General features: G+C 38.7%; 2 protein-coding genes across 2 annotated transcripts in view; both read left to right on the top strand.

The window, feature by feature from the left end:
• Positions 1-19,429, top strand: part of PPP1R42 (protein phosphatase 1 regulatory subunit 42) — a gene marked incomplete at its 3' end in the record, with an annotated part of 39,171 nt that extends 19,742 nt beyond the window's left edge. Inside the window, 7 exon segments of the mRNA XM_082859004.1 lie at positions 2,433-2,550; positions 4,426-4,557; positions 11,246-11,405; positions 17,883-17,928; positions 17,930-17,961; positions 18,553-18,882; positions 19,075-19,429. Coding sequence (XP_082715130.1) covers positions 2,433-2,550; positions 4,426-4,557; positions 11,246-11,405; positions 17,883-17,928; positions 17,930-17,961; positions 18,553-18,882; positions 19,075-19,429 — 1,173 coding nt within the window.
• A 220-nt stretch (positions 19,430-19,649) lies between these two features.
• On the top strand, positions 19,650-26,564 carry TCF24 (transcription factor 24; the record flags this gene model as incomplete). The annotated part of the gene is made up of 3 exons (XM_082858332.1): positions 19,650-19,730; positions 20,334-20,746; positions 26,451-26,564. Exons 2-3 carry the CDS (start codon positions 20,357-20,359, stop codon positions 26,562-26,564), a joined length of 504 nt encoding a protein of 167 aa, XP_082714458.1. The 5' UTR covers positions 19,650-19,730; positions 20,334-20,356.
• Between the last annotated feature and the right edge of the window lie 228 nt (positions 26,565-26,792).

Here is a 26,792-nt window from a genome sequence, read left to right as displayed (position 1 = left end):
CTAATTATCCTTACTTTATAAATGAGGATACAGACTTGCCTAAGGTCAAATAGTAAGAAGCAATGTCAGAAAGTTTAGGGTTGCCTGTATATTTTTAAAACAAGTCCTTATATTTTTCACATAAATTATTTATTTGAATACATTAGAGTCTAGCACAGAACTTAGCCCTTGACTCAATATCTGATGAATAATGAAGTAGGCAGAACTCGAGCCACCATTTTATATACGAAGACATTGGTCTCAGCAAGATTAAAGTGCTCTGCAGTGGGTTCTGGACATCTGGCTGTTCTTCTAATTATTCCCCAAAAGACAGCATTTCTTCATGTAGATGCAGGCACATATCTGGATGTTCCATATTTGTTACCTCCTGGATATGAAAGTTTGGGAAGGATTTTTAATATATAGAAGGGAACTGCTGTCAAAGCTTCATAGTAAGAAAAAAAAATTTTCTAAAACCTAAAGAGTAAATGCAGTCTTATCATAAGAAAAATTTCCAAAAGTGGAAAAATGAAATATCTAAGCAACAGTAAACATGGATCAAGCAAAGAATAAGATGGAAGGTATAAATAGTTAAATTAAATGGATATACAAAGCTGAATGGTATCAAGCTTTGCAGGTGAGGAAATGCTATGGGGAATAAAAATACCAGGCAATGCATTATCAATTACTTTCAGTTTTGCAATTAAGAATATGTATGAATTAATCCATAACTTTTATTTCCCAATTTTCCCTTATACCCTATGATAAGTTTGGTCTTGGCTTGAGGAAAACAGATAAAAGAATCATAGGTGTTTGTCTGCTGCTATCCTCTGGAACTTTTACTAACTTTGAAATCCTCATACCCATATTCTAAAGAAATGCAATCCTCCTGGATGTGTACAACATCACATATACGGCAGTGCTCTGACAACCAGAAAGCTCTCCACAGAATTAGTTATTATCAGTATTTATTATTAATATTAGCAAAACATTTGCTTTAAAGTAATGTTTTTGCCCTACTGAAGGTATTTTTCCTTTTCTTATTTTTCTGCCTGTGGCCACTGAATTTTTACAAATCAATCATGGGCTATAGAGTAGAAAAAGTTTTTCCATTACTTGTTTTGAGTAATTCTTTACAGATTAAGTTTGGGGCATATATTGATATAAGAAATAAAGTATAAAGTATATTTCACTTCCATTAAATAGTAGCTAAGGGACTTCCCTGCTGGCGCAGTGGTTAAGAATCGCCTGCCAATGCAGGGGACACGGGTTCGAGCCCTGGTCCAGGAGGATCCCACATGCCGTGGAGCAACAAAGCCCATGTGCCACAACTACTGAGCCTGCGATCTAGAGCCTGCGAGCCACAACTACTGAGCCCACATGCCACAACTACAAGTCCACATGCCTAGACCCTGTGCTCTGCAATAAGAGAAGCCACTGCAATGAGAAGCCCGCGCACCGCAACGAAGAGCAGCCCCTGCTCGCCACAACTAGAGAAAGCCCGCGCACACCAACAAAGACCCAACGCAGCCAAAAATAAATAAATTAATTAATTTTTAAAAAAATAGTAGATAAAGTAAAATATACACATAAAAAATGAGGAAGGGGAGAAAGCAAGAAAAGGAATGAGAGAAAAACAAGGCATTGGAGACAGAGATATTGGATTGAAAAAAAATTCAAATAGGGAGAGAGAGGAGGTGAAGAGGGCAAACTGAGACAGCTGGTTCTTAAAGGCGATCAATCTGTTTTTCTCACATTTATTTGGATTTTCAACCATGGAATAACTTAATTATTCCTTTAAATATCAATAAGCTGATTTTCTTATGAGCTATTAAAACATGCAAATGTTTATGATGTACATAAAACAAAACTGTACCTACAGTATGATGACAATTAAAAAGGAAATCCCTATGCTCAAAAAGAAAACTAGAAGGATACATAACATATTAAAAGTGATCTTTGGGTGATAAGCACACAAGTTTTTTTTTTTTCCTCCTATTTTCCCCTTTGATATTTTTTTAACAGATTTTTTAAAAAGAAAAAGCAACAATAAATATTGCTTGTAATGTCAATGGACTGCTTACTTACTACTCCATAATGGCCTTAATCTGTAAACTTCCATAAGCTCCACTAAGAACAGGGCATCTTCTGTAGCATGGATAGCCAGAGGCAAAGTGGTTTCTGAGCTGCAGGTTGGGTCCATTTAAGGGAGTGTGACAGTAGAGTTCTGTGGTCCCCCAACTCAGGACCCTACTTTTTGCCTCATCTTTAGTCCTCTCTATTATTAGTATAGACTATTTTATCAAATAAACATTTATTGTAACCTAAGTACCTGGCACTGAGCTAGAACTCCATGGAAAACAGTAATTACCTTTTAAAACAGTTAACTGACATGAAAGAAATATTGATAATATGAAATACCTGTGTCTTGCTTTTTTCTTCTCTAACGATAGGATTTGGAGTGTTTACTGAACAAGTTGACGAAGCTGTGGAAAATGGATCTAAACAGAAATCCTGTTTGTCTCAAACCGAAATACAGAGATAGACTAATATTGGTGTCCAAATCACTGGGTACATGTTTATATTATATTAATATGATTTTCTTAGAGAAAGAGAGCTGGTTAACTCTTTAGTTAATTTATCAGCAAGCCTTCAGAAATATGAATATGACATCTGGATCTACAAAAATGGTCAACTTTAAATTTGATATTTTAATAAAAGCAAAAGTTAAAATTGAGAAATAAAACATGAAAAAGATCTGCTGTTCAGAAATAATTAAGACATCAGACACTCTTTCTTTAAAAAGAAAATGTGGCTGTTACCAACAAAAATGGTTAGTCATAAATGTGTAGAACTTGCTGGCCATTTGCCAAATTTTCACTGGCACAAATCCTCTGAAGATCTGGAGACTCTTGGTTCCGTAGATAAAACTGATCAAGGTTTTCATTGCTTGACACTTGCCAAATGGCACCTTAAGAACATACAGGAGTTCCTTTCATTTTAAAGGGGAGAAGGTGGGGAGTCCCTTTATGAGATCCGTACAAATAATAACATTCCTGAATCCGCACTATATAAGGGGAAATGGACCAATGCTCTTCAATAGGTACCAAGTTATACAGTATCAGAGAGATAATCACTGCCCTCTCACAGAGGAGATTTGTGAGAGTGTTTCTATGACATGCTGTACTTGAGTATAAAAACTAACGTATGGCAAAACCACTTCAAAGCTCATAGCTATAGTAAACTTGGTTAATCATAATGCTAGTACAGTGGTTCTCTTGGGGGAAAGAGGGGATGACAGAAGGTATATCAGAAACATCCAAGACGATTTTTCAAAACACATATGTGAGAGTCACACCTTACCTACCCTCTACCCCACCAGCCAAGAGTAGGAAACAGAGAATACACAGGAATAACAGTCATGTATATTTTTAAAGGTAAATTACTCGTATATTTGTACTTGGAACACTATCAGTCATTAAAAATTGTGTTTAAAGAAAGACGTGGTAAAATGCTCACAATACAATATTAAAAAGTAAAATGTGATACTGTATAAATAGAGAATTCCATTTTTATATAATACACACATATACACACAATACACATCTAGAAAACAAAACAATGCTAAGAAATATACTAAAGTGTTATCCGTGGTTGTCAGTAATTATTTCTGGTTGTGGAATACAGGCAATGTTTTGTTTTCTCCATTTCTTTGAATTTTCCAAATCTTACAACACACAAACTTATTTAATATGCTCAATTTTCAAAACTTTTTAAAGAAACAAAATGTAAAGATAACTGAAATCTCACTTCATAGAACGAAGAGGCCAGCTATGCGATTATTCCTATTATATCCTATATCTTAGGATATAATAAGCATTATTAATGTATGTATTTTTAAAATACCATGTTACATATATAAAACTTCTTAATGAAATTAACAAAATATATTTTACTTTTTCCTATGAATAATCATAGAATTATTTAAATGAATAGATAATATTTAATTTTTGTTGAATATGACGTTTTTGTTTTTTAAAATACTTTATGATCCAAGAAGGGTGACCATACATCAAATTGTTTATAATGATTACCTTTGCTAGTGATGGGAAGGAGAGATATGGATAGCAATTACAGAGCCTTTTTATGTTTTTTCCATCATGTTTCAGTTGTTTATAATATGCACATATTCTTTTTGAAATCAGAAAAAATAATTAAAAATAAATAAAAGCTCAACAAAAACAGAAGCTGTGTAAATAAGGTATTTTAAAAATAAATTTATTTCAGCCTATCGTGTAGCTGTTCATGTGTCCTAAACCAGAGGTATATATATTGTATGTGTATACATAATATTTATATATTGTATTTATAATGTTCATGCTGTATTGATACATAACATTTATAGCATTTATATACTACATTTTTTAACATATATATTTTCTCTAGAATTCCTTGATGGAAAAGAAATTAAAAATATGGAAAGACAATTCCTAATGAATTGGAAAGCATCCAAAGATGCCAAGAAAATCAGCAAAAAAAGGAACAGTAAGAACGAGGATATAAGTAACTCACACATAAGTAAGTAGACTGTCATTCATTAGTTAATCACTTCTACTAGCAAAGAGAATATTCTACTCAACAAAAAAAAATACCAGAAATAAGGTGTATTTGTGGGTACATGCATGTGTATATAAGTGCTCCAAGGCACATAACTATAGAATGGAATGGAGAATATTTGTAATTTTTGAATTCTGAAATTGTGTGTTTTAAGATTTTGTGTTCACATTAATATTAGAATCCTTGTTACAAAATTAAAAATTAAGCTTTGCATTATCAAAAAGTCTTAAAAACAATGTTGTTATGAACTAGCACTGAAAAAATAAGAAAAAGAGTGTGTTTATTTAAAAGTAGATAAATTTTTATATAAACTATTTCTATTTAAGGTAAAGCAAATGGAACAAATATGGTGAAATGTACCCAACGTTAATTCTAGTTTGTTAGATTTTTAGATCACAGTTGTAGCTATTACTATTTATCACTGATTCAATAAATAAAATATAAATCTATAAACAAACAAAAAAATAATGGGGGTTTGTTTAGATTTTTATGGGCTTTTTTTAACTTGTTTACAATTCCTAGGAAATTTTTCCTATAATGTTTATATATGAAAATGGTAGTTACCATATATGAAAAAAGCTATGTTTAGTTCATATTGAGTATAACTATGTCAGCTATATAAACAGAGAGCCATGAGGGTGGGGAAAAGTGTATAATTTTATATCTGGCAAAAGTGCATGACACTAGTTATATAAATGGTGAAACAACAATCAGCTATGTAACTTGTGAAACAATTCACAAGTATATTTGTTTAGCAAAAGTGCAAAAATCACATTTTTCATCAGGATAAAAACTAAAAATGTATCACAACCACATATGTTCCGTATACTCTGTGGCCTGTCCTCTTTCTTAAGTACACACCCCAACATTTGAATATTTTGATTATAATATGTCTAAGGTTGTGTTACAAGGACACACCAACCTCCCCTGCCTAACTAATGAAACTAAATGTAGCTAAGTATGATGTGTAACAATCATCTTTAGCATACTGGGGAGTATCCTAGAATTCACTCTTCACAGATTCTATAGTCCACAAGGCTGAAATGAGGCCCTTGCTCTGTTCCGTGACAGTGTTTGAACGCTAATGGTCTTCTAATTCCACAGCTAACAGGGGATGGAGACACAGAAAGAGGTGAGACCAGGGGAACAGGGAAACGGAAACCAAAACAGTGTAGTGAGGCTTTATGCATAGATAGCATATCCTAGGAGCTCTATCACTCTAGGACTAGGAGGTTGAGGTGAAGAGAAGCAGAGATGGAAAGCTCTGATGATTTTGCCATATTGTATCCCCTGAATATGAATTGTTAACATTATTTCAGAGAATTGGACTTTTTAAGCTGACAATATTCACATGAGTGATGATATTGTGTTGGCAATATGAACTTCTCAACATCTAAAACCTATAAAATGGACAGGAGGCATTTCTCCTCCTCTGCTTATACCTGGCTGGCTGTGAAGAGCAAAACTAGACTCAGGATAAGGACTTGCATATTTTCAGTATTACCCCAAAGATGCCAAAGTACCACCAAAGCAATGTTGAGAAAGAACAAAGCCAAAGGGATCACACTCCCTGATTTCAAACTACAGTTGACCCTTGAATAGTGAGGGGGTTAGGGGTGCCGACCCTCCCCAAAGTCAAAAATCTGCATGTAACTTTACAGTCAGCCCTCCATATCCTTCGTTCCGCATCCAAGGATTCAACCAACCTCAGATTGTGTAATACTGTAGTATATACTATAGAAAAAACTCCACATAAAAGTGGACTTGAGGAGTTCAAACCTGTGTCATTCAAGGGTATACTACTGTATACTACAAAGCTACAGTAACCAAAACAGTATGGTACTGGCACAAAAATAGACAGATCAATGGAACAGAATAGAGAGACCAGACATAAACCAACGCCTATATAGCCAATTAATCTACAACAAAGGAGGCAAGAATATGCAATGGGGAAAAGACAACCTCTTCATTAAATGGTGTGAGGAAGACTAGACAGCTACATGCAAAAGAATCAAACTGGACCAGTTTCTCACACCATATACAAAAATAAACTCAAAATGGATTAAAGGCTTAAACGTAAGAGCTAAAACCATAAAACTCCTAGAAGAAAACATAGGCAGTGAGCTCTTTGACACTGGTCTTAGCAATATTTTTTTGGATCTGTCTCCTCAGGCAAGGGAAACAAAAGCAAAAACAAACAAATGGGATTACATCAAACTCAAAAGCTTTTGCATAGCGAAGGAGACTACCAACATAGTGAAAAGACAGCCTACTGAATGGGAGAAGAAAATTGCAAATGATAGGACTGATAAGGGGTTAATATCCAAAATACACAAAGAACTCATACAGCTCAGTATCAGAAAAACAAATAACCCAATTAAAAAATGGGCAGAGGACCTGAATAGACATTTTTCCAAAGAAGACATACAGATGGTCAAGAGACACATGAAAAGATGCTCAACATCACTAATCATCAGGGTAATGCAAATCAAAACCACAATGAGATACCACCTTACACCTATCAGAAGGGCAATTATCAAAAAGACAACAAATAAGAAGTGTTGGCAAGGATGTGGCGAAAAGGAAACCCTGGTGCACTGCTGGTACAATTGTAAATTGGTGCAGCCATCATGGTAAACAGTACAGAAGTTCCTCAAAAAATTAAAAATAGAACTGTCATATGATCTAGCAATTTCACTTCTGGGTATCTACCCAAAGGAAACAAAAACATTAATTCAAAAAGATATACACACACCAATGTCCACTGCAGCATTATTTACAATAACCAAGATATGGAAGCAACCTAAGTATCCTTCAATAGAGGAACGGATAGAGAAGATTTGTGATATATACAATGGAATATTACTCAGCCATTAAAAATAAAAATAAAATCTTACCATTTGTGACAACATGGATGGATATAGAGGGTATTATGCTAAGTAAAATAAGTCAGAAAGAGAAAGACCAACACTGAATGATCTCACTTATATGTGGAATTGAAAAAATGAAACAAAGAAAACAAAACAAAAACAGACTCATAGAAACAGAGAAGCAGTGGTTGCCGGGGAAGCGGGATGAAAAAGGTGAAGGGGATTAAGAGGTAAACCTCCAGTTATAAAATGAATAAGCCACAGGGACGTAATATACAACACAAAGCATATGGTCAACAATATTATAATAACTTTGCACAAGGACATATGGTTACTAGGCTTATGGTGGTCATCATTTCACAATGATACAAATGTCAAATTACTACATGGTACTCCTGAAGCTAGCAAGATATTGTACATCAACTGTATTTCAATAAATAAATAAAGTGATTTCAGGCACACCTTGTTTCATTGTGCTTTACTTTATTGCGCTTCACAGATAATGCATTTTATACAAATTGAAGGTTTGTGGCAACACTTTGTCAAGCAAGTTAATTGGCGCCATTTTCCCAACAGCATTTCCAATAGACATATCTCCAAAGAAGACCTACAAATGGCCAACAGGTATATTTTTTAAACGCTCAATGTCACTAATCAACAGGGAAAGTCAAATCAAAAACACAATGATGGGACTTCCCTGGTGGTCCAGTGGCTAAGACTCTGTACTCCCAATGCAGGGGGCCTGGTTCAATCCCTGGTCAGGGAACTAGATCCCACGTGCCACAACTAAGAGTTCACATGCTGCAACTAAAAAAAACATCCTGCATGCCGCAACTAAAAATCCTGCACGCCACAACGAAGATCAAAGATCCCGCATGCCGCAACTAAGACGCAGCAAAGCCAAATAAATAAATAAATATTTTTAAAAAAAACACAATGAGATACTTCCTTATACCTGTCAGGATGGCTATTATCAAATGACAAAAAAAAAAATGTTGGTGAGGACATGGATAAAATTGGAACCCTTGCACACTGTCGGTGGGAATGCAAAATGGTGCAACCAATGTGAAAAACAGTATGGCAGTGCCTCAGTATTTTAAAATAGAATAACCGTATGATCCAGCAATCCCACTTCTGACTATTTATCCAAAAGAACTGAAATCAGGATCTTGAAGACATGTTAACCCTCCTATGTTCACTGCAGTACTATTCACAATAACCAAGATGTAGAAACCTAAATGTCCACTGACAGATGAGTGGATAAAGAAAATAAGGTATATACAAACAATGGAATACTATTCAGCCTTAAAAAAGGGAAATTCTGTAATATGAAACCATGTGGATGAACCTTGAGGACATTATGCTGAATGAAATAAGCCAGTCACAGAAGGACAAATATTGCATAATTCCACATATATGAGGTATCTAAAATAGTCTAATTCATAGAATCAAAGAGTGGAATGGTGGCTGCCCAGGGCTACCGGTGGTGGGAGAAATGGGGAGGTACTAATCAACAGGCATAAAGTTTCAGTCAAGCAAGATGAATAAACTCTAGAGGTCTGCTGTACAAAGTTGCACCTAGAGTCAACAATAATGTATTTATTGTACACTTAAAAAATAAACAGGGTAGATTTCATGTTAAGTGTTTCTACCACAATTTTTTTTAAAAGCCATACAGAATGTTATATAGTACAGAAGCATCATTTCATACCTTGTTGTAGTTGCTATCATGATAATCATTAATAATTTAAAATGGAAAGCACTCCAGTCTAGGAAGCCAAGAAGAGGGGGCAAGGGAAGAAAAGAGAGCTAATATTTATTGTGCCAAACATTTCAGATATTTATGCGCACTACTGCTTTAATCATTTTAACTTGTGGGAAAGATAATTATTATATCCATTTTGCAGCTGAGAAAGCTGAGTTTTAGAAAGATGAAATAACTTGTCTAAGGTCACAAAGATAGCAGGGAGACAGTGATTAATCAGTTATCTGACTTCATCAAACAGCTTTGGCTTCTAGTGACCACTCTACTGATGACTGGCTAAATCATGCTTGGACCCAACGATAATAATGTCTGCTCTACGTAGAAATTCACTTCAGTTTAGTGGGAATTTAGAAAAATCTGCAAATGTGTAAATATGTGATATGTAAACATATAATTTTTATAAACAAAAAAGGAACTAGGGAGAAAAATGAGACTATATTATGAAAGAACTTTGAAATTTTAAAAGTATTCAAATAGGGGCTTCCCTGGTGGTGCAGTGGTTGAGAGTCCACCTGCCAATGCAGGGGATACGGGTTCGTGCCCCGGTCTGGGAAGATCCCACATGCCGCGGAGTGGCTAGGCCTGTGAGCCATGGCCGCTGAGCCTGCGCGTCCGGAGCCTGTGCTCCGCAACGGGAGAGGCCACAACAGTGAGAGGCCCGCGTACGGCAAAAAAAAAAAAAAAAAAAAAAAGTATTCAAATAGATTATATGATTTACTACATTGAAAAATAGACTGTAAGGTCAATTAAATTAAAATTAAACTGAAATTGAAAGCTGACTAGCTGTAATAGAAATTATGTGAGTTTTCCTCAGGAGTACTCAGTTATCCTCTCTTGGCCATCTATAGATGTCCTTCTTCCTCACCACCTACACACATTTGCCAACCCCATCCAAACAAATGGTACAGTTCTGAGCTTCCCAGGCTTACAACCTGTGATATCCCTGGATACACGTATTTAACACGCAATAACTCTGTCCTTAGGTATGTGGCCAATAGCTTACACTATAGTCTTTATGTAAAGTGTCTGTTATTGCCATTCAGGAGAAATGGAAAGAATGACTTAAAGTCTAGAAGATATACTGTGTATATTTTTAAATCTACAATATACCTTCAGGTCTTTAGAAGAGCTAAGACGAACCATTTAAAGATACCTCTGTACAACCAAATACATTATAAGTGAACAGGAATTCTTAGGAAGATAGTCATCTTTGTATTTCCTGACTACATATTTTTGGTAGCCCTATAAATTTGGAGCTCTATATGGTAAAATTACCTCAGACTTCAAGGATGTTACAATAAAACAATCTTGTCTTAAATATAGTCACACAACTATATAGCTCAAAATTAGAAGCAAAGTCAAACACTTTAACAAAATTCAAAATATCTGAATGCCCTTCAGCATTTTTTTTTTTTTTGGTTGAACTGGTTTTGTTTTATTCAGCATTTATTTTTGTAGTGCTTTGATGGAAATATTCATTTAGTCATTTAATAAACATTTGTTGAGCATCTTAGATGTGCCCAAGACTATGCTAGGCCCTGGGAATTAGAGGCAAATAAGGCAGTCTCCACTTGAAAGGAAATCATTGCTGGAAAGGAAGGAGGATCTTTAAACAGGGAAATGATGTGGAATGTTAAGTTTGGAAATAAAGGTATGAACATATTACAAAAACTATAATTGACTAATCTACTCCCTAGAGGTTAAACACACTGAAAAAATAAACTCATAACAGCAAAATGCAAGGGCAGTTAATATTTATATTAATGTTGGTATACCCATTTTGTCTCTGAGAGTTGACCATAAATTTTGCTGTGTAGGTTCTCATGTATGAAAGTCTGTGATATTTTTATCTTGGATATTAATTTTTTATTGGTTTTGCTGTGGGTCTATATAACCTCATCTAATTCCATTTCATAAAACATAATTTTAGATAGTCTAATGCTTTTCTATGCCATGTTTGCAATTTAGTTATTAGTTTCAAAGCAGAATGCTTTTAATTCTTTGTATGTTACAGGTAACTTTGAAACAATGTATCACATAGTTCCTGTTTATTACCCACAGATGGGTAAGCCAAAATTAGTTTTTTTCTCTGATACACAAAGATGCCTTGCAAATGGAAATGCATCTCCAGAAAGCTCCCAAGAAGATAACCCTAAAATTATTGAAGACATGGGGTAGGTTCTTTCAAATATTTTTGTGTGTGATTTTTCTTTTGGGGGGAGGATGGGACACCCTCACTGTCAACAGCACAGAGGAAGAGAGCCCCTCTGTCTGTCTCCTCGTTCTCTGTTCTCAATTCTTCTTGACCAAGCACCAAAAAAAAAGAGTTTATTGTTCATCGGCCCAAACAGTCATAAAGTTGCAGTGGAAGGGTTGATTCAGGAAGAGCTGGGAGTCACAGACTAGATACACCTACTGAGGTAGGGCAGGTGACTCAGGAAAGTCCCAGAAGCAGCATGTAAAGATGTCTGAATGAGCAGGGATCATATCAAAGGAGCCCAAGGCCCAGATGATAATGGGTGGTCCATTAGTGAGTAGATGGCTACAGCAGGGCATCTGGTGGCAGAAAGGAGGAGAAGCCAGAGCACTGCAGAGATAGGCTACTTTCACCACTTCTCCAAACCAAAGGTTCTTAATCTGGTGTCCCTGAAGGATACATTAGAAGTTTCATTAGATTCTCAAAGAGATTTATGATCCAAAAAATAGTTTAAGAATCACTATTCTAAACCTTGAGTATATACATAATTTAGCTCATTATGAATCAGCTCTGAGTCTCCTAATGAGAAGAAAATTGCTTTTTTTATCTTTAAAAAAGATGTTATTTCTCTGATGTAAAGATAAATCATACCAGAAAATAACTTCCTTTATTCATAAAACTAACAGCCACCTGCTATATGCCAGACAATACTCAATATAATAAAAACTCAAATGAGATAGTCCTGATCTCAAAGATCTTGCAACAAGTTAGTGTGAGAGTCAAATGTGATACCGCTACTATATACTGCGATAAATGCTATGGGCGTTATAAACCAGATCCTCATACATCCTACAAATTATCCATTCAACTTTTCTTCATTTATAATCAATACAATGATTGCTCTATTGATCTTTCCAATCATACCATAGTAGTCACTACAATATAATAAAGGGCAATAGTGTATTTCATTGAGAAAGCAATCAGAGCCAGTGGATGTACTCTGGAATAGATTTCCTTTTTCCAGAACTGCCTGATGAAGATCACGTGGGTTTGTCACGAGACCCTCTCTGCAGGGTCCAGTCAAGGGATGGTGATTTAGCATTCCTTAATGGAGCCCTCCTGAAGAAGACCCATGAACAACAGTGCTGCACTACCCTACCCCCATTCCCTGAAGAGTGGCTTAGGCTTGCCAGGAGAGGCTTAAGGGAGAGAGAGTCCTATGAGTCTGGAAAACGCTTTATCTGGGGAGAGGCGATAGGATATATAAGGAGTCGTAGTTTTGGTCTTGCCTCCTCTCCATTCACACACATAAAAAACAGAGGCTGTCTGAGAATTTGCCTTACTGATTATGTCCATTATCACTGCCATCAAAACCATAGCCAGTTTGTTCATAGCACCCCAACAGTTTCTTTTTTTTTTTTTGCGGTATGCGGGCCTCTCACTGTTGCGGCCTCTCCCGTTGCGGAGCACAGGCTCCGGACGCGCAGGCTCAGCGGCCATGGCTCACGGGCCTAGCCACTCCGCGGCATGTCGGATCTTCCCGGACCGGGGCATGAACCCGTGTCCCCTGCATCGGCAGGCGGACTCTCAACCGCTGCGCCACCAGGGAAGCCCTAGTTTCTTAAAGATTTACATAACTCACGTCAATTCCACAACAGCGTTCTTGAGTCTTGTTTCTTTGCCAAGCATTTTGAAAGGTCTTGCTAGTATATCATCAAGGTGGAAAAGAAAATAATAAAAATGAACAGAGCCTCAGAAAACAATATTGGTAAATCTGTACATTGTCACACACACTGTTAGATCAGTGGCGAGCTATGGCACATACCACATATTCTATAGCCCCAAGCAAAACTCTAGTCACTTGGACTGCACTGACAAATCACTATATGCTCATTTTCCTAACTAGGAACACTAAACACAGAGCTAAATGCATTTTTAACTGCTAAGTACTACTAAGATAGGCTACCCTAAAGAAACCAGCAGAATAGAGGGGTTCCTGTGAGAATAATATAAAGAATGCCCTGCTTCTGCCACTATCAGTGAAGTTTATTATGTTCAATCCTGATTCCTAAGTTTTATAATGCGAAAAAGTATTACATAAACATTTTCTTTTAAATATTTTTTATTTCCTCATGTAACATTTTCATTGAGGACATGCCAAAATATTGTTTTGGTATCACAAATGATCTAAATCTTATTAAATGGGAATATCAGTTCTACCTCTCTTTAATAAAAGATGACCAAATATATTACGGAATTTCATTAAGCTCTTGATAATAGATTGTTAGGGTATGCCTATTGCTAACATTTTACTAATTTAGTGTAAGGCTAAGAGACAATGAGGATAAAATTAGAAGGTTAGTAAAGTATTAAAAACAAAATATGCGGCCCAAATGTAAAGAACAGATTTTTAGTTTCTAAAAATGTTGATTAAACCAATTCCTTCCCTTAATTACTTGAAGGAGGATAATGAGCTGGCATCAGCAGAAGAGTCCCCTACAGTCTATATTTAAGATTCGAGGTGGGGAGCCTGTTTAGAGGTGGAAAGGAGCTTAGAGGCTTCTTCCAAAACGCTAAAAGTATGTGCCCCACACTCCTTTACGGTTTACACACTGAAAGCTGTGCCTGTATCCTATGTGGAACACAGTGAAGCAAAATCTGTCCAATGACAGGGGAATGTTTTCCACCTCCTTTATAAATGCATGCAGTCTGTGCTCATGTATATTTACACAAGCCTGCTTTCCCTACAGGGAGGAAAAAGTCAGACTCATTGACGTTGCTTTTGACCCTCAAACTGAACTTGATACTATCAACGTACACTTTAATTAAAGATTAGTTCAACACTATTTTTTATTTAAAGGCTGATTCTGAACAAATGCCTTCACTGTTCAATTAAAAATAACATATGTATTAAACAAAAAATGTGCACATATTGCTTCTTTCTATGTTTGTCACAGTAAATACTTCTGACAGATGTTTCCTCTCTTTTCAAACATGCTAGGAGGTACTTGAGCCTTAGTAATTTAAAAATAGACATTAAATGCAGTTATATATTGTAAATAAGATCCACTGAGAATACAGCACTGTACAACGAAAAAAGAAAACTGTTACTTGATTAACTATCTTTCAAGCCTAAGCGATGTCAATAGAGTCAATCCATCTCTTTTCTTAATGTAAAAATAATAACTTTCTATATGGGTTAGAATGTCCTTAGCTTCAGATACCTTTAAGGAATGTGAATCCCTGGGACCCATAATTCATAGGAAATGTTCACTGTATGTTATTTAACTATTTATAAAATACCTACTACCTTTAGTTAGAATATGGAAGCATTACGTTTCTTTGAGTTAAAAAATGACCTTTAAAAACAGTACAAATAATTTGTTTTTACCACTGTTAAGGTTATGTTTGAACAGTTGTAACAACAGATCTCCTATGTGCTTCAAGAAGAATTTTTTAAAACTTAGATAAGACTTTTAGTCATGAAAACTCTGGAATGATCTTATATAAACTCATCTGCAAAGCTCTAAATGTCTTCAGTTTTGCTGTATTCAACCTAACCTCTAATTAACTTTTATATGCAAAATAAATTTATGTATCAGTAACGTAGATATAACATTAAGATTCTGGTTTGCAGTTCTCAAAGAACCCTTTGAAATTAGGACAACCCCCACCTCCCTCAAAAAAAAGCAATAGTGGTGAGCGACACAGTGTTTCTTTAGAACAGTGTAAGCTCACTTTTGTGACTTCTAGTCTCAACTCTGTCAATGGCTTACTCTGTGAACAAGAGTTATGTAAGATCTAAGTTATAAAAATTGTATTAGTTATTTTCCATTTTAAAATGTCTACTTTGAAAGCTTAGTCTTCATTACCCAAACAAATTATAAAACACAGTAGGACCCTTTGAGATAAGAATACTATCAGCCCCATTTTATACATGGGGAAAATGAGTGTTGCAGAAGCCCAGTCAGAGGGGCCCAAAGTCACAGGATTGCCGTGAGGCAGAGCTGGGACCTGTATCCAGGTCATTGACTGCAAAAGCCAAGCTCTTAACTACACTGCAAGGGGGTCTCAAAAACACCCTCAAGTACAGGCAGATAAAGTAAGGGAAGCAGGTGAGAATGTGACTGAGGTAAACTGGAGAGCACATGTGCAACTAAAGGCAACTGCAGCCTGCAGCTACTCAGCTCCAAAACAGTATAGCCAGGCAGACATGTTGAAGGCGAGAAATGAGACTAGCTAGCAAGCAAGATATCTAGATTGTGAAATCATCTGATTTTTAAAATGTTTTAAATATTGGATCAAGTCTTTTTCTTTAAAAATGTCCATTAAAGTGAATAAGAAGAAAAAAATCAAGTAATGCTAGCAAGGATATGGAGCAACTGGAACTCTCACACACTACTGGTGGGAATGCAAAAAATATTTCAGCCAATTTGGAAAATAGTTTGACATATTCTCACAAAGTTAAACACACACCACATTCAGCAGTCCCACTCCTAGGTATTTCCCCAGGTGGAATGAAAACCTATACTCACACAAAAATCTGAGCCCTAATGTTTTCAGTGGCTTACTCATAATCACCGAAAATTGGAAACGACCCAAAGGTCTCTCAACTAGGGAATGGATAAACAAACTGTGGTACATCCATCCAATGGAATACTACTACTCAGTATTAAAAAGGAATGAACTAGCAATACATGACACAACATGGATGGACCTCAAAAGCATTATGCTAAGCAAAAGAAGCCAGACTTCAGGGAGATCAGCTCGGCGCTTTGTGACCACCTAGAGGGGTGGGATAGGGAGGGTGGGAGGGAGACGCAGAGGGAGAGGATATGGGGATATAGGTATACGTATAGCTGATTCACTTTGTTATACAGGAGCAACTAACACAACAGTATAAAGCAATTATACTCCAATAAAGATGTTAAAAAAATAAAATAAAGAAGACAGACTTAAAAGGCTACACACTGTATGATTCCATGACATTCTGGCAAAGGCAAAACTATAGAGAGAAAATATCGGTAGTTGCTGAGGACCTGGGGTTGACTACAAAGGGTCAACACAAGGGAATTTTGGGGGGGGGGTGATGAAATGTTGCATATCTTTATTGTGGTAGCAGTTACATGACTGTTAGTGTTTTTCAAAACTGCTGAACTATACACTCAAAAGAGTGAATTTAAGTCTGTAAATTATACCTTAATTAAACAATGAGGGAAGTAGCTGACAGGTGAAAAAAAGCACCAACTCTATAAAACCCATTGATATAGATATATAACAAAACAATATATTTTCTTCACTGGTATGTGTGATTATTTTACAATATAAAGATAAGATGCCAAACTATTTGACACATTTAGAAAAAAGATAAGTATGATTTTAAGACCTACATCACGCTCAGTGAAATAAAATCAACGGCACTCTAAAACCAGATTAGACAAGAACTCCAAAGAAAGACATACTATAAAAATAGTATTTGGATTGTTCATAGGGAGTCAAGTTATTGAGATAGCAGATACAAAAAAAATGTTTTGCAAATAATGAAACACCCTACAAATAGTAAATAGAATAGTATGGTAAAAAGCACAAGTGCTAGGGTCAATCTGCCTGGCTTGACTCCTGTCTCTGCCACTTACTATCTATATGACCTTGGACAAGTTACTTCAACCCTCTGAGCTTTATTTTTCTTGACTGTAAATGTAAAGTCCTCAAAGGGTTTTTGTAAAGACAAAATGAGAAAATAAAGTGCTTTTTGTAAAGCACTATAGCACTTAAGAAGTGCTAAATAAGGTACCTGTTACTAATTTATGTAATGTGGAAAATTTGAAGATTTTCATCTTCCATTTTGAATTTAATTGCAAATACTGGTTTCTTGCAGGAATTAGGACTACTCTAGAGTCATCAGAGGATTCGGAGATGCTGCTTAGAGTGGCAGCAGATAGGACAAGGGGGGTGGCCTGCAGTGGCTGGTCTTGTTACATCAGTCCTTTCTTTGGAACTTGACTGTTGGGCAACTCAGCAGGCAACTGGCCAGGCATTGTTAGCAGTGAAGTGCCTCTGCTGTGCCTGCACCTCCACCCCACCTCCTAAAGCAGCAGGAGACTCTAGCAGGCTAGGCTAGGGTGAGGTGTGTGAGGTGCCAGGGTGCAAAACATAAGGAGCCCTGAGCACCTAATTTGCCTACCCTAGTCGGCCCACCTTCCCTCCAGTATTCTTATTTCCACATCGCTCCCAACTCATAGATTTTCCACATTCTTCCCTTCCTCAGGGGGAAAAAATCTTTGTTTCTGCTTCCTTTCAAGCCTGAGAAGATGCACAGTTTAGTAACTAATCGTTAGCCCTCACTATTGTTATTGTGTCCTAGATTATATATGTTTGCTACCTGTTGTGGATAACCTTCATTTTTGAAATAATTTAAACGCTGTTTTGTTTTGTTTTTTCTCTGTCAATACAGGAATCTCTCTTTGAAGGAATCTGAAAGCTTGCTGACAAAAAACGATGTATGTGAACCTCACCTTCTTCATAACTCAAAAGTAAAAGAAAATGTGTTTGTAAAACACCAGTAAATTCAGCCTTAAGCGATCTGAAACGTGTGACTCTTTACCTTTATAGTATTACTAGGCAACATCATCCTTTGTGGTTTGTAGCTTTATGGCATCTCATTACATAAGAACCTTTTGAGTTCTTGTTTGATTTGCTTCTTTATAGAATCCGAAACAGTGCTTTCCAACTGCTTTATTCCTCATTACATACAATTCACAGGGGAAATAAAGGTGTGCTTTCTCATTCACCAAAAGAAAGTAATCCTTTTTTGAACCAATAGTATTTTGGTGTGCTTCTTTCTAAAGTGTAAATCGAACTACAGTTACTGAATGGGAATTGAGATGAAAACCTGAGGATTCTTTTGATTCACTAGTATACTTAAAGTGTGTGGAATTCTACACTCAAATACAATAAGTGCCACCATTACTATGCACTAGTCTGTAGCTCCAATTTTAAAATCTATGGTAAAGGATGAAATTATGTCAGGTATAGAAGAGCGGTTTCATTAATGCTATTTTAAATTCGATATTCAGTCTTGACCGCAAAGAAGGTGTTTTAACGTCCTGCTCTTCCCCACGCAGGCACTGTTTTCAAGGATGGACTAATCACGTCGCTGGGAAATACGGGGCGTCCGCTCAGACCTCACTTCTGAAGGCGATGGGTCCAAACGGGCGGAAGCCACAGAGGGTCGGGGGGGCGTCCAGGGCCCAGGCTTCCTGGGCGGCTGGGAATGGGCCTCGCGGGGCAGCGCCCCCTTTTCTCAAGGAGGCCGGAGAGAGCCCCTCCCCGCACGGCCGCCGTCCCCGCTCCCCGGGGGGGCCACGAGGGCTAAACACTTCAGGCGAGTTCCCCGCAGGGAAACTCCAAATCCGTCCAAATAGAGAAACAAAGCGGGGGCCCCTGGGGGACGGGTGAGGCGCCGGAACCTCGGGGAGAAGCGACCGCGACTGGGGGAACTTCCTAAGGTACCACAGACAGTGGGCGCGCTCGAGCTAAGTGCAGTTTATCTCTGGGCGGCTCAGTAAACTGGTCACGGAATCCCGAGGGTGGAGGGACTACGCTTTAAGCAGTTAGGGCAGCGGGAGACATTTACCTTGTGGTAGAGTGAAAGGTGAGCGCCTCGAGGCGGCACACTCCACAGTTCCTCACAGAAAGTTACGTCACGCTCAACAAAACGGCCGCGTTCCCGCCTCGGCTCGGCGCCGGCCTGGAAGGTGCCGGAGCTCAGACTGGGCCCGAGGCGGAAGGGCGGCGGCGAGACGAGCTAAGTTGCGAGGCCGCGTTGGGGTCCTACAGCCCAGACCGCGGCTCTGGCCCAGCCGGCCGCCAACCCCGCGGGCGCTGGACGTGCGGCTCTCGGAGTCCCGCCCCGGGGAGAACCTGGACGCGGAGGGGCGGGGCCAAGAAGACGCCCCGCCCCCTCTGGCCCGGCCCCTCCCCGCCGGACGGTTGCATTAATGACTCTCCCGAGGCGGACGGGCTGCTCGGAGAGGACTGAGTCCCCTGCACGGCACCTCAGGTGCCTGCGGACGTCAGCTGGTCCTTCTGCGGTCATCCCACGCCGAGCTTGGCCAGCACGCACGCCTCGCCTCGCAGGAGCCCGCATAAAAGGCGCGTCCGGCCCAGGCTGGAAGCGGCCGTAGCCTTCGGCTGGACGAGGATGGAGTGACCGGCGCGGTCCTGGCCACGCAGACCCAGCTCGACGCTCCTCGCCTGCTCTCGCAGCGGAGCCGAACCTCGTACGGCCGCTCCAGGAAAGGTGAGGGCCCCGGTCCGACCCCCGCCGCGCTGCTCCCGGGCTTGGAGGGGTAGCGGGTGCCTTAGTCCCGGGAGAGGCCACCGGTCCCCCGCTTCTCCGGCAGAAACTGCACTGAGCTCCTGCCGTCGCCCCTCAGGTCCCCGGGCCTCGGGAGCTGATGGTGCGAGGGCGGCCGGCGTGGGCACGGCTGGCCCTGGCGAGGCAGGGCTTCCCGCCACGCTCCACGAGTTGACCAGCTGCATCTTTACTGCTGGACAGGCGGGATAGCGTTCCAGAAGCGCTAACAAGTTCCGAACCGGAGCTGTGCTTCCGAAATCTTTTTCCGCGGTAGCGTAGCCCTTCCGATTAATTTGTCGGCGGAAAGTAAAGCCGGCACCGCGCTCCTCCTCATCCTTCCAAGCAGCCCAGGAACACTCGGTCCCCACCACTCTCCCCAGACGCCGGGAGGCAAAAGCGCCCCAGTCAAAAGGTGCCCAACTCTGAGATCGCCTGGAGCCATGTCGGACGGCCGGGCACGGCGCGCAGGGGGAGCGGGAGGGCTGCGCCTCCCCGGGTTAAACTCGACCGGCGCCCCGGCCTCACCGCGCCTTCCGTCCTTTGCAGGGCGCGCGGCGCCGGAAGCCGCTATGGACAGCGGCGGCCCCGCAGGCAGCCACCTGATCGCCAGCAACGAGCCCGCGCCACCGGTAGCCGCCACCCGAGACTCGAGCCAGGGACGGACCGGACCGGGGCCGGCGGGCCCAGGCGGCGGCGCGCGCTCGGGGGGCGGGAGGCCGGCGGCTGCAAACGCGGCGCGGGAGCGCAGCCGCGTGCAGACTCTGCGGCACGCCTTCCTGGAGCTGCAGCGCACGCTGCCGTCGGTGCCGCCGGACACCAAGCTGTCCAAGCTGGACGTGCTGCTACTGGCCACCACCTACATCGCGCACCTCACTCGCAGCCTGCAGGACGACGCCGACGCACCGGCGGATCCCGGACTGGGCGCCCTGCGCGGGGATGGTTACCTACACCCTGTCAAGGTAGGCGGGCAGGGCGCACTGCGGAGCGGAGGCCGGGAGCATGGCACCTTGACCGCGGGGTCTGCCCCCGCCTGGGCAGATACCGCCCAGCTCTCACCCCTCCTTCAGGGTGAGGCGGGGAACAGATCAGGAGAGCGACCTTGGCCCGCGAAGGCACCCGTAGCGAGGTCCACACTGCACAAGGCTGCTCCTTGACGGTTTGCAGGTAGAGGGTTTAAACCCGGGCTGGCTTGGGTAGGGGAGTCTCAAGCCCCTTATAGGATGCAACCTACAGGATTCCTTTCCTAGATGAGAAGTTTCTTGCGGGTGCCTGGTGGGGTGCTTGGTTGCACGTCCTGATCATTTTTAGTGTCCGAGTTACATTTATGAGCCTTTGAGGGTTTTAAGCTTACATCATTGTTACCATTGTGGTGTTTATCAAATATTTGAAAAGTTTCAGGAATTAAACGGGGTGACGGAAGTATCTGCCCCTAACTAATGCTAGGAAACCAATGTTGAAAATTTTTTGTAAAGCTGGTAAAAACAAAAGGAGACGATTCTGCGTCCCCACACAGTAAATGTTCAGTCCGTTTTAATGAAGGTTAACGATCATGGACTAGACAACCACCAAGAATGTTAGAAAAACTATAATGAGTTTATGTGATTTTCATAATAAGTTAGCATATATGTTGTGTTCTGATTAAATATTCAAATTACATAATGTACAAAATTATCCAAGAGACTTCCTCTTGTATTTTTTCATTACATATAGGTAGAGTGGTCAGGGTTTTTGTTTAATACGGTATATATTATTATGATTCATTACCTATATTGCAGTATTTAGACTCTCATCATCCTTTTCTCCTAGATTTGATTGTTTTCAAATCTTACATTGATCAGGTTTTCTGTTCAAAATGGATATCAATGTTCAATAAATTATTGAATAATCAGTATCAATTGAGGGTAAAGTACATCCTCTAATATTTACTGAACTTAAAATTCTGTGGTAAGGTTTAATAAAATTTACTTTGCACATTTAATCAACATGATGATAGACTCAAACTAGTTCAAATATTAAGTATAAAAATTTGAGATATCATTTATTCATAATTATGGTAGATTATTCCATTCCATTCATGTGTTGTATAACCTCAGCTGGAAAGTTATTCGTTATTAATTAAGGGGTTTTGTATTACTATTGATATTAGATGCTACTAATATGTTAACATTAGATTGATATTAGGTACATTAGATTGCTATTCAAATATATCATTAATATTAGATTTCTTTTGACTTGACATTATACTCTAAGGAAGTTTATTTTAACATTAAGTAGGCTTTAATACAAAAGACATCTGTTAAATGCCTCTTTGTGGGAGAGAGAAATCAGATGAGAAATCCAGTTGTTTTTCACCTTAGTTTCTTGCAGTGCTTTTTTGAATGAGTAATGTTAAAACCATAATTTTCATGTAACAATAAGCTTAACAAGAGTTTTTTTGCCCTGACTCCTGTACCAAATATTTTTGTAGTCATATAACTCTTTAAAGAAAAATTAAATCTCATTTGTCCTCTGAATCAATTATTTTTATTTTAAAAGACAATTCTAGGGATAATGAAAGAAAGCCAAAGATTACCTCTTAAAAATGAAATTGATGATGGTTGAACAAGTGACTAGTCTATTTTAAAATCATTTACTGAGTGCCTGCTTTGTGCAAAGCACTGTTAAGAGAGTGAATGCAATTAAGGGTAAGACTCGATCCCTGCCCTAAATGAGCATATAATAGAGACAAAGACAGAAATATAAATAACAGTATTATAAGAGAGAATGTAGTATGTGCCATAAGAGAGGCTATAACCATATGCAGTGGAGGTGCAGAGGAAAGAGATTTTACATACATAATTGAAACTGCCTGTGACACATTATTTTACAGAGACTACCAAAATGCTTAAAAATTAAGTCTATCATTGATTAATCTAATGCCAAAGAAATAAAGATATTCTGATTATTTGTACTTTTTGGTTTACATAGTTAAAGAGTGTTCCAAAATGACTTTTTCTGCCTTACAACGTAAGGGGGTCTTTACTTTGATCAAAGATCCATTAACAACTATTTCAAGGCCATAATTTTGAATCATCAGTTCTTATTATCAGTAGTGGGGATTTAGCACTGTTAGCATTGTTGGGAATTTACATTATGAGTACCTCAAATGAAACTGGAAGGTTTAAGAGACTGGAATCCCAGGGCATAGCCTAAAACAGCAGTTTTTATCCCTTTGGGATGTGAGCAGTTCTGATCAGCACCAGTGTCTGAAAGGGCAGTGCTTCTCCAAGGGAACAGGGGTATATCTCAGATACTTACATTGAAAGAAAAGCACAGATGGCTTTATTAATTGCATTACCCCTGGAGAATCATTGTTGATAATACAGATAAACAATAATTTCAAAAAATAAATACAAAGTTTTGTTATTTTGGAGTCATTTAACTCCAAAAACCAGGAATATATTTTTAGTCTTCAGTTTCAGGTTCAGTTCTGGTTAATTGTATGAGTTTGCTAGATTGTTCTAAGCTAATGAAACTACATAATTTTAAGTATGACTTATTAGGTAAAGTAGAGGTCAGGATTGTGTTAATCTACACAATGCTAAAACAGACCATTGAGAAGTAAAATGTAAATCAGTCACCTGGCTTTTTTGGCATGAGGCTGACATGCAACCTAACCAATATTGTATTTATATTTTTATTTCTGACTCTTAAAACTATTTATGTATCTACATTAAATTCATTTGAATAAAATCATTTGAAAACGTTTTGAAAATCCAGGGACACAAAGTTATTAAAAAGGGAAGTTTTATTAAGTCCATGAAAAATCAAGCAAAAATCCACATATACATTTTTAGATTTGCTTCATAAATTACTTACATACTAGCAAGGCTGTAAAAAACAGATGCCTTCACTTGTCTCCACTCTTGGTTGCATGATTTAGAGTGATTCTCAGTACAGTGGAACCCAGGTAGCAGAGAGAACTAACAGGGAGCATTCAGCAGTATTTTTATTTTATTTATACTTAGATGTGTTTAATTCACATTCTCAAATTATTATCTACATTTTCAAATGTAGAATTCTCACATTACATTTGAGGTTTGAGCATGAGATTTTTATGCTCATGAAAATGTGGCAGGAATGTAAAAGATTGAAAAGCACTGGTTTATAATATGCCTAAAATTCTGCACTTGAAATTGATGACCTATGCGCTACGCTACACTATTTGCTACATGTGAATATTAGTCTGCTCAGGCTGCAATAACAAAATACCATAGACTAGGTGGATTAAACAACAGAAATTTGTTTTCTCACAGTTCTGGAGGCTGGAAAGTCCAAGATCAAGGTGCTGGCCAATTCACTTCCTAGTGAGAGCTCTCTTCCTGTCTTGCAGCTGGCCGACATAACTCTTTCTCAAAGAAGGGGAGCTCTCCCCCTTCTTAAAAGGCCACTAACCCTATCATGAGAGACCCACCCTCATGACCTCATCTAACCAAAATTACCTCCCCAAATATCATCACGTTGGGCATTAGAGCGTCAACAAATGAATTTGGGGGAACACAAACATTCAATACATAATACCATGACACTAGATTTTTCAGTATAATGCAGGCCTTAAATCTGATCTAACAATGCCAAATCCAAACATATAAAAAAATCCCAGGCTAGTTTCTAAAACACTTAATGTTACCAACTGGTAGCAGGGATCCCAAGAATAGGATCAACATGATATGCCCAGAAAGTACAAGAATTCACATCTATGATTTAAAAAAACAAAACCTGAAATGGATTTGCAAAAATAAGTAACACAGTGTCAGTCTTATTACTGTATCAAACATAAAATACAAGTTTGTTTATAGGAAGATTATATAGGAATGGATCATTTAAATTCCAAGTAACACAGATGTTATATTTAATCTGTGTTAAAGTGTAGATTCCCAGCAGAATAATCTGAATTTAGGACTCTTAAATTCACTTATCCTATCTGGAGAAATAAAAATCACATGCCTACTTATTATTCCTGTGGGTACATTCTACATCTGGAATCCCAGTTTAGGTGACAGTAACTGTATTCGGAAGTATAAGGAAGGCTTATATTATTCCAGATAAGAACTGACTCTACCTTATACTTCTCCAAAGAGGTCCATTCTGATTTAAGTGGCCTGGAGTGTGACTTGGCCATCAGTATTTTTTAAAGCTCCCATGTGATTCTAATATGCAACTTGTGTTGAAAACCCAGAGCTCTTACGGACTTTGGATTGTTAATAATTGTACCTCTGTTTGAGCACCGTGGATCATCTGCGAGGCATTTAAGAACATTTCATGGTGCTGTGTAACCAGCAGTCTGCCCATGAATGTTTGCTGGTGAAAAGAGCCTGCTGCTCACAGCATCATTTACTCTCTGGAGAGTGTGGGACCCCACTGCTGACCTAAAGGTTGCACTCTTTTTGTCTAAGGACTTATCTTTGTATTAAAAAAAAAAAAAAAGCACTATTTCTCTGATTAGTATTCCAAGGACCTTAGAACTAAAATTATATGACCCTCCTCTCTTAAAAAAAAAGAAAGTCCATCTTAAAAGTACTACCTATGTAGTATATTTTTTCATCATTGTGCCTGTTTGGAAATTGATTGTATTGTTTGAGAGGCTGTCCATTTTAAAGGTAAATTTAGAAAAGACACAATCAGAATACAAATGTGATGATTACTGAAAGGTTAGAGCTGTGTGATGCCAGTACAAGCAGTCGTTTAACCTGGATGTTCTAGCTATGTAACACCACACATTCTAATATGTGCAACTTCAAGATATTGCTTTTAGCTAGATAAAATGTTTAGATAGTCGAATTAGTCACTTTTCCTTGTAGTCCTTTGACAAATGTAGATGCATAATACTTAACACATATAACTTTTTTTTTTAGTATTTTTAAAAATTTTTATTTATTTTTGGCTGCGTTGGGTCTTTGTTGCTGCGCGCGGGTTTTCTCTAGTTGCAGCACTCGGGGGCTACTCTTCGTTGCGGTGCGCGGGCTTCTCATTGTGGTGGCTTCTCTTATTGCGGAGCACGGGCTCTAGGCCTGCAAGCTTCAGTAGTTGTGGCACACGGGCTCAGTAGCGGTGGCTCGCAGTCTCTAGAGCAGACTCAGTAGTTGTGGCGCACGGGCTTAGTTGCTCCGTGGCATGTTGGATCTTCCTGGACCAGGGATGAACCTGTGTGCCCTGCATTGGCAGATGGATTCTTAACCACTACACCACCAGGGAAGTCCTACATATAACTTTTAAAAATATTTTTAAAGCCAGGGATCTTGTTTTAGGCTTAATTTTGTTTTAGGTTTAGTTTAACATTAAAACATTGTGGGTAGATATATTTTCCTACATTTAAATATATTCATTCTCCATGATTTTTTGCAGTTCTGGTCCACATGCACACGTATTATTTCATATAATTATAACCAAAGTCTGGGTATGTTTTTACTTTTATTATTAGCACTAATAATTTTATTATTAGCATTATTTACTTTTATTATTAACTTTTTTTGTGTCATCACTTAGACTTCATAATTATCATTGTTACTAGCTACATGATATTGCATTTGCATTGAGGTATTTGGAATTTTTAATATTACTATTATACACTATATCTGTCACAGATACTAACTTTTGGATTCTTGTTTAAATATTCTTTTTCAGAAATGGCCCATGCGATCAAGATTGTACATTGGTGCTACTGGTCAGTTTCTGAAGCATTCTGTCTCTGGAGAAAAAATAAATCATGACAATATTCCAACACACTCACAGCCTTAGGCTCTCCCCTGAGGGAGGCTGGTAGAAAGTGATGTCGTTGTTTTTAAATGATATGAAATAGTTCTATATTTATTACATCAGACCTAACAAACATCATTTCTGAAAGTTTACATGTGAATCCATAGTTGGATGTTCAGATTTATCTAATCTAAATAAATGTGGAATGAAATAATCAGTCTGGTAAATAATGTAATAATAATAATGTAAAACACACAGCTTATCTATTCA

Source organism: Leucopleurus acutus, assembly GCF_964270905.1.
Source record: "Leucopleurus acutus genome assembly, chromosome: 17".
NCBI lineage: Eukaryota > Metazoa > Chordata > Mammalia > Artiodactyla > Delphinidae > Leucopleurus > Leucopleurus acutus.
The sequence above is the reverse complement of the archived record's forward strand: the minus strand, read 5'-3'. Positions and strand labels throughout refer to the sequence as shown.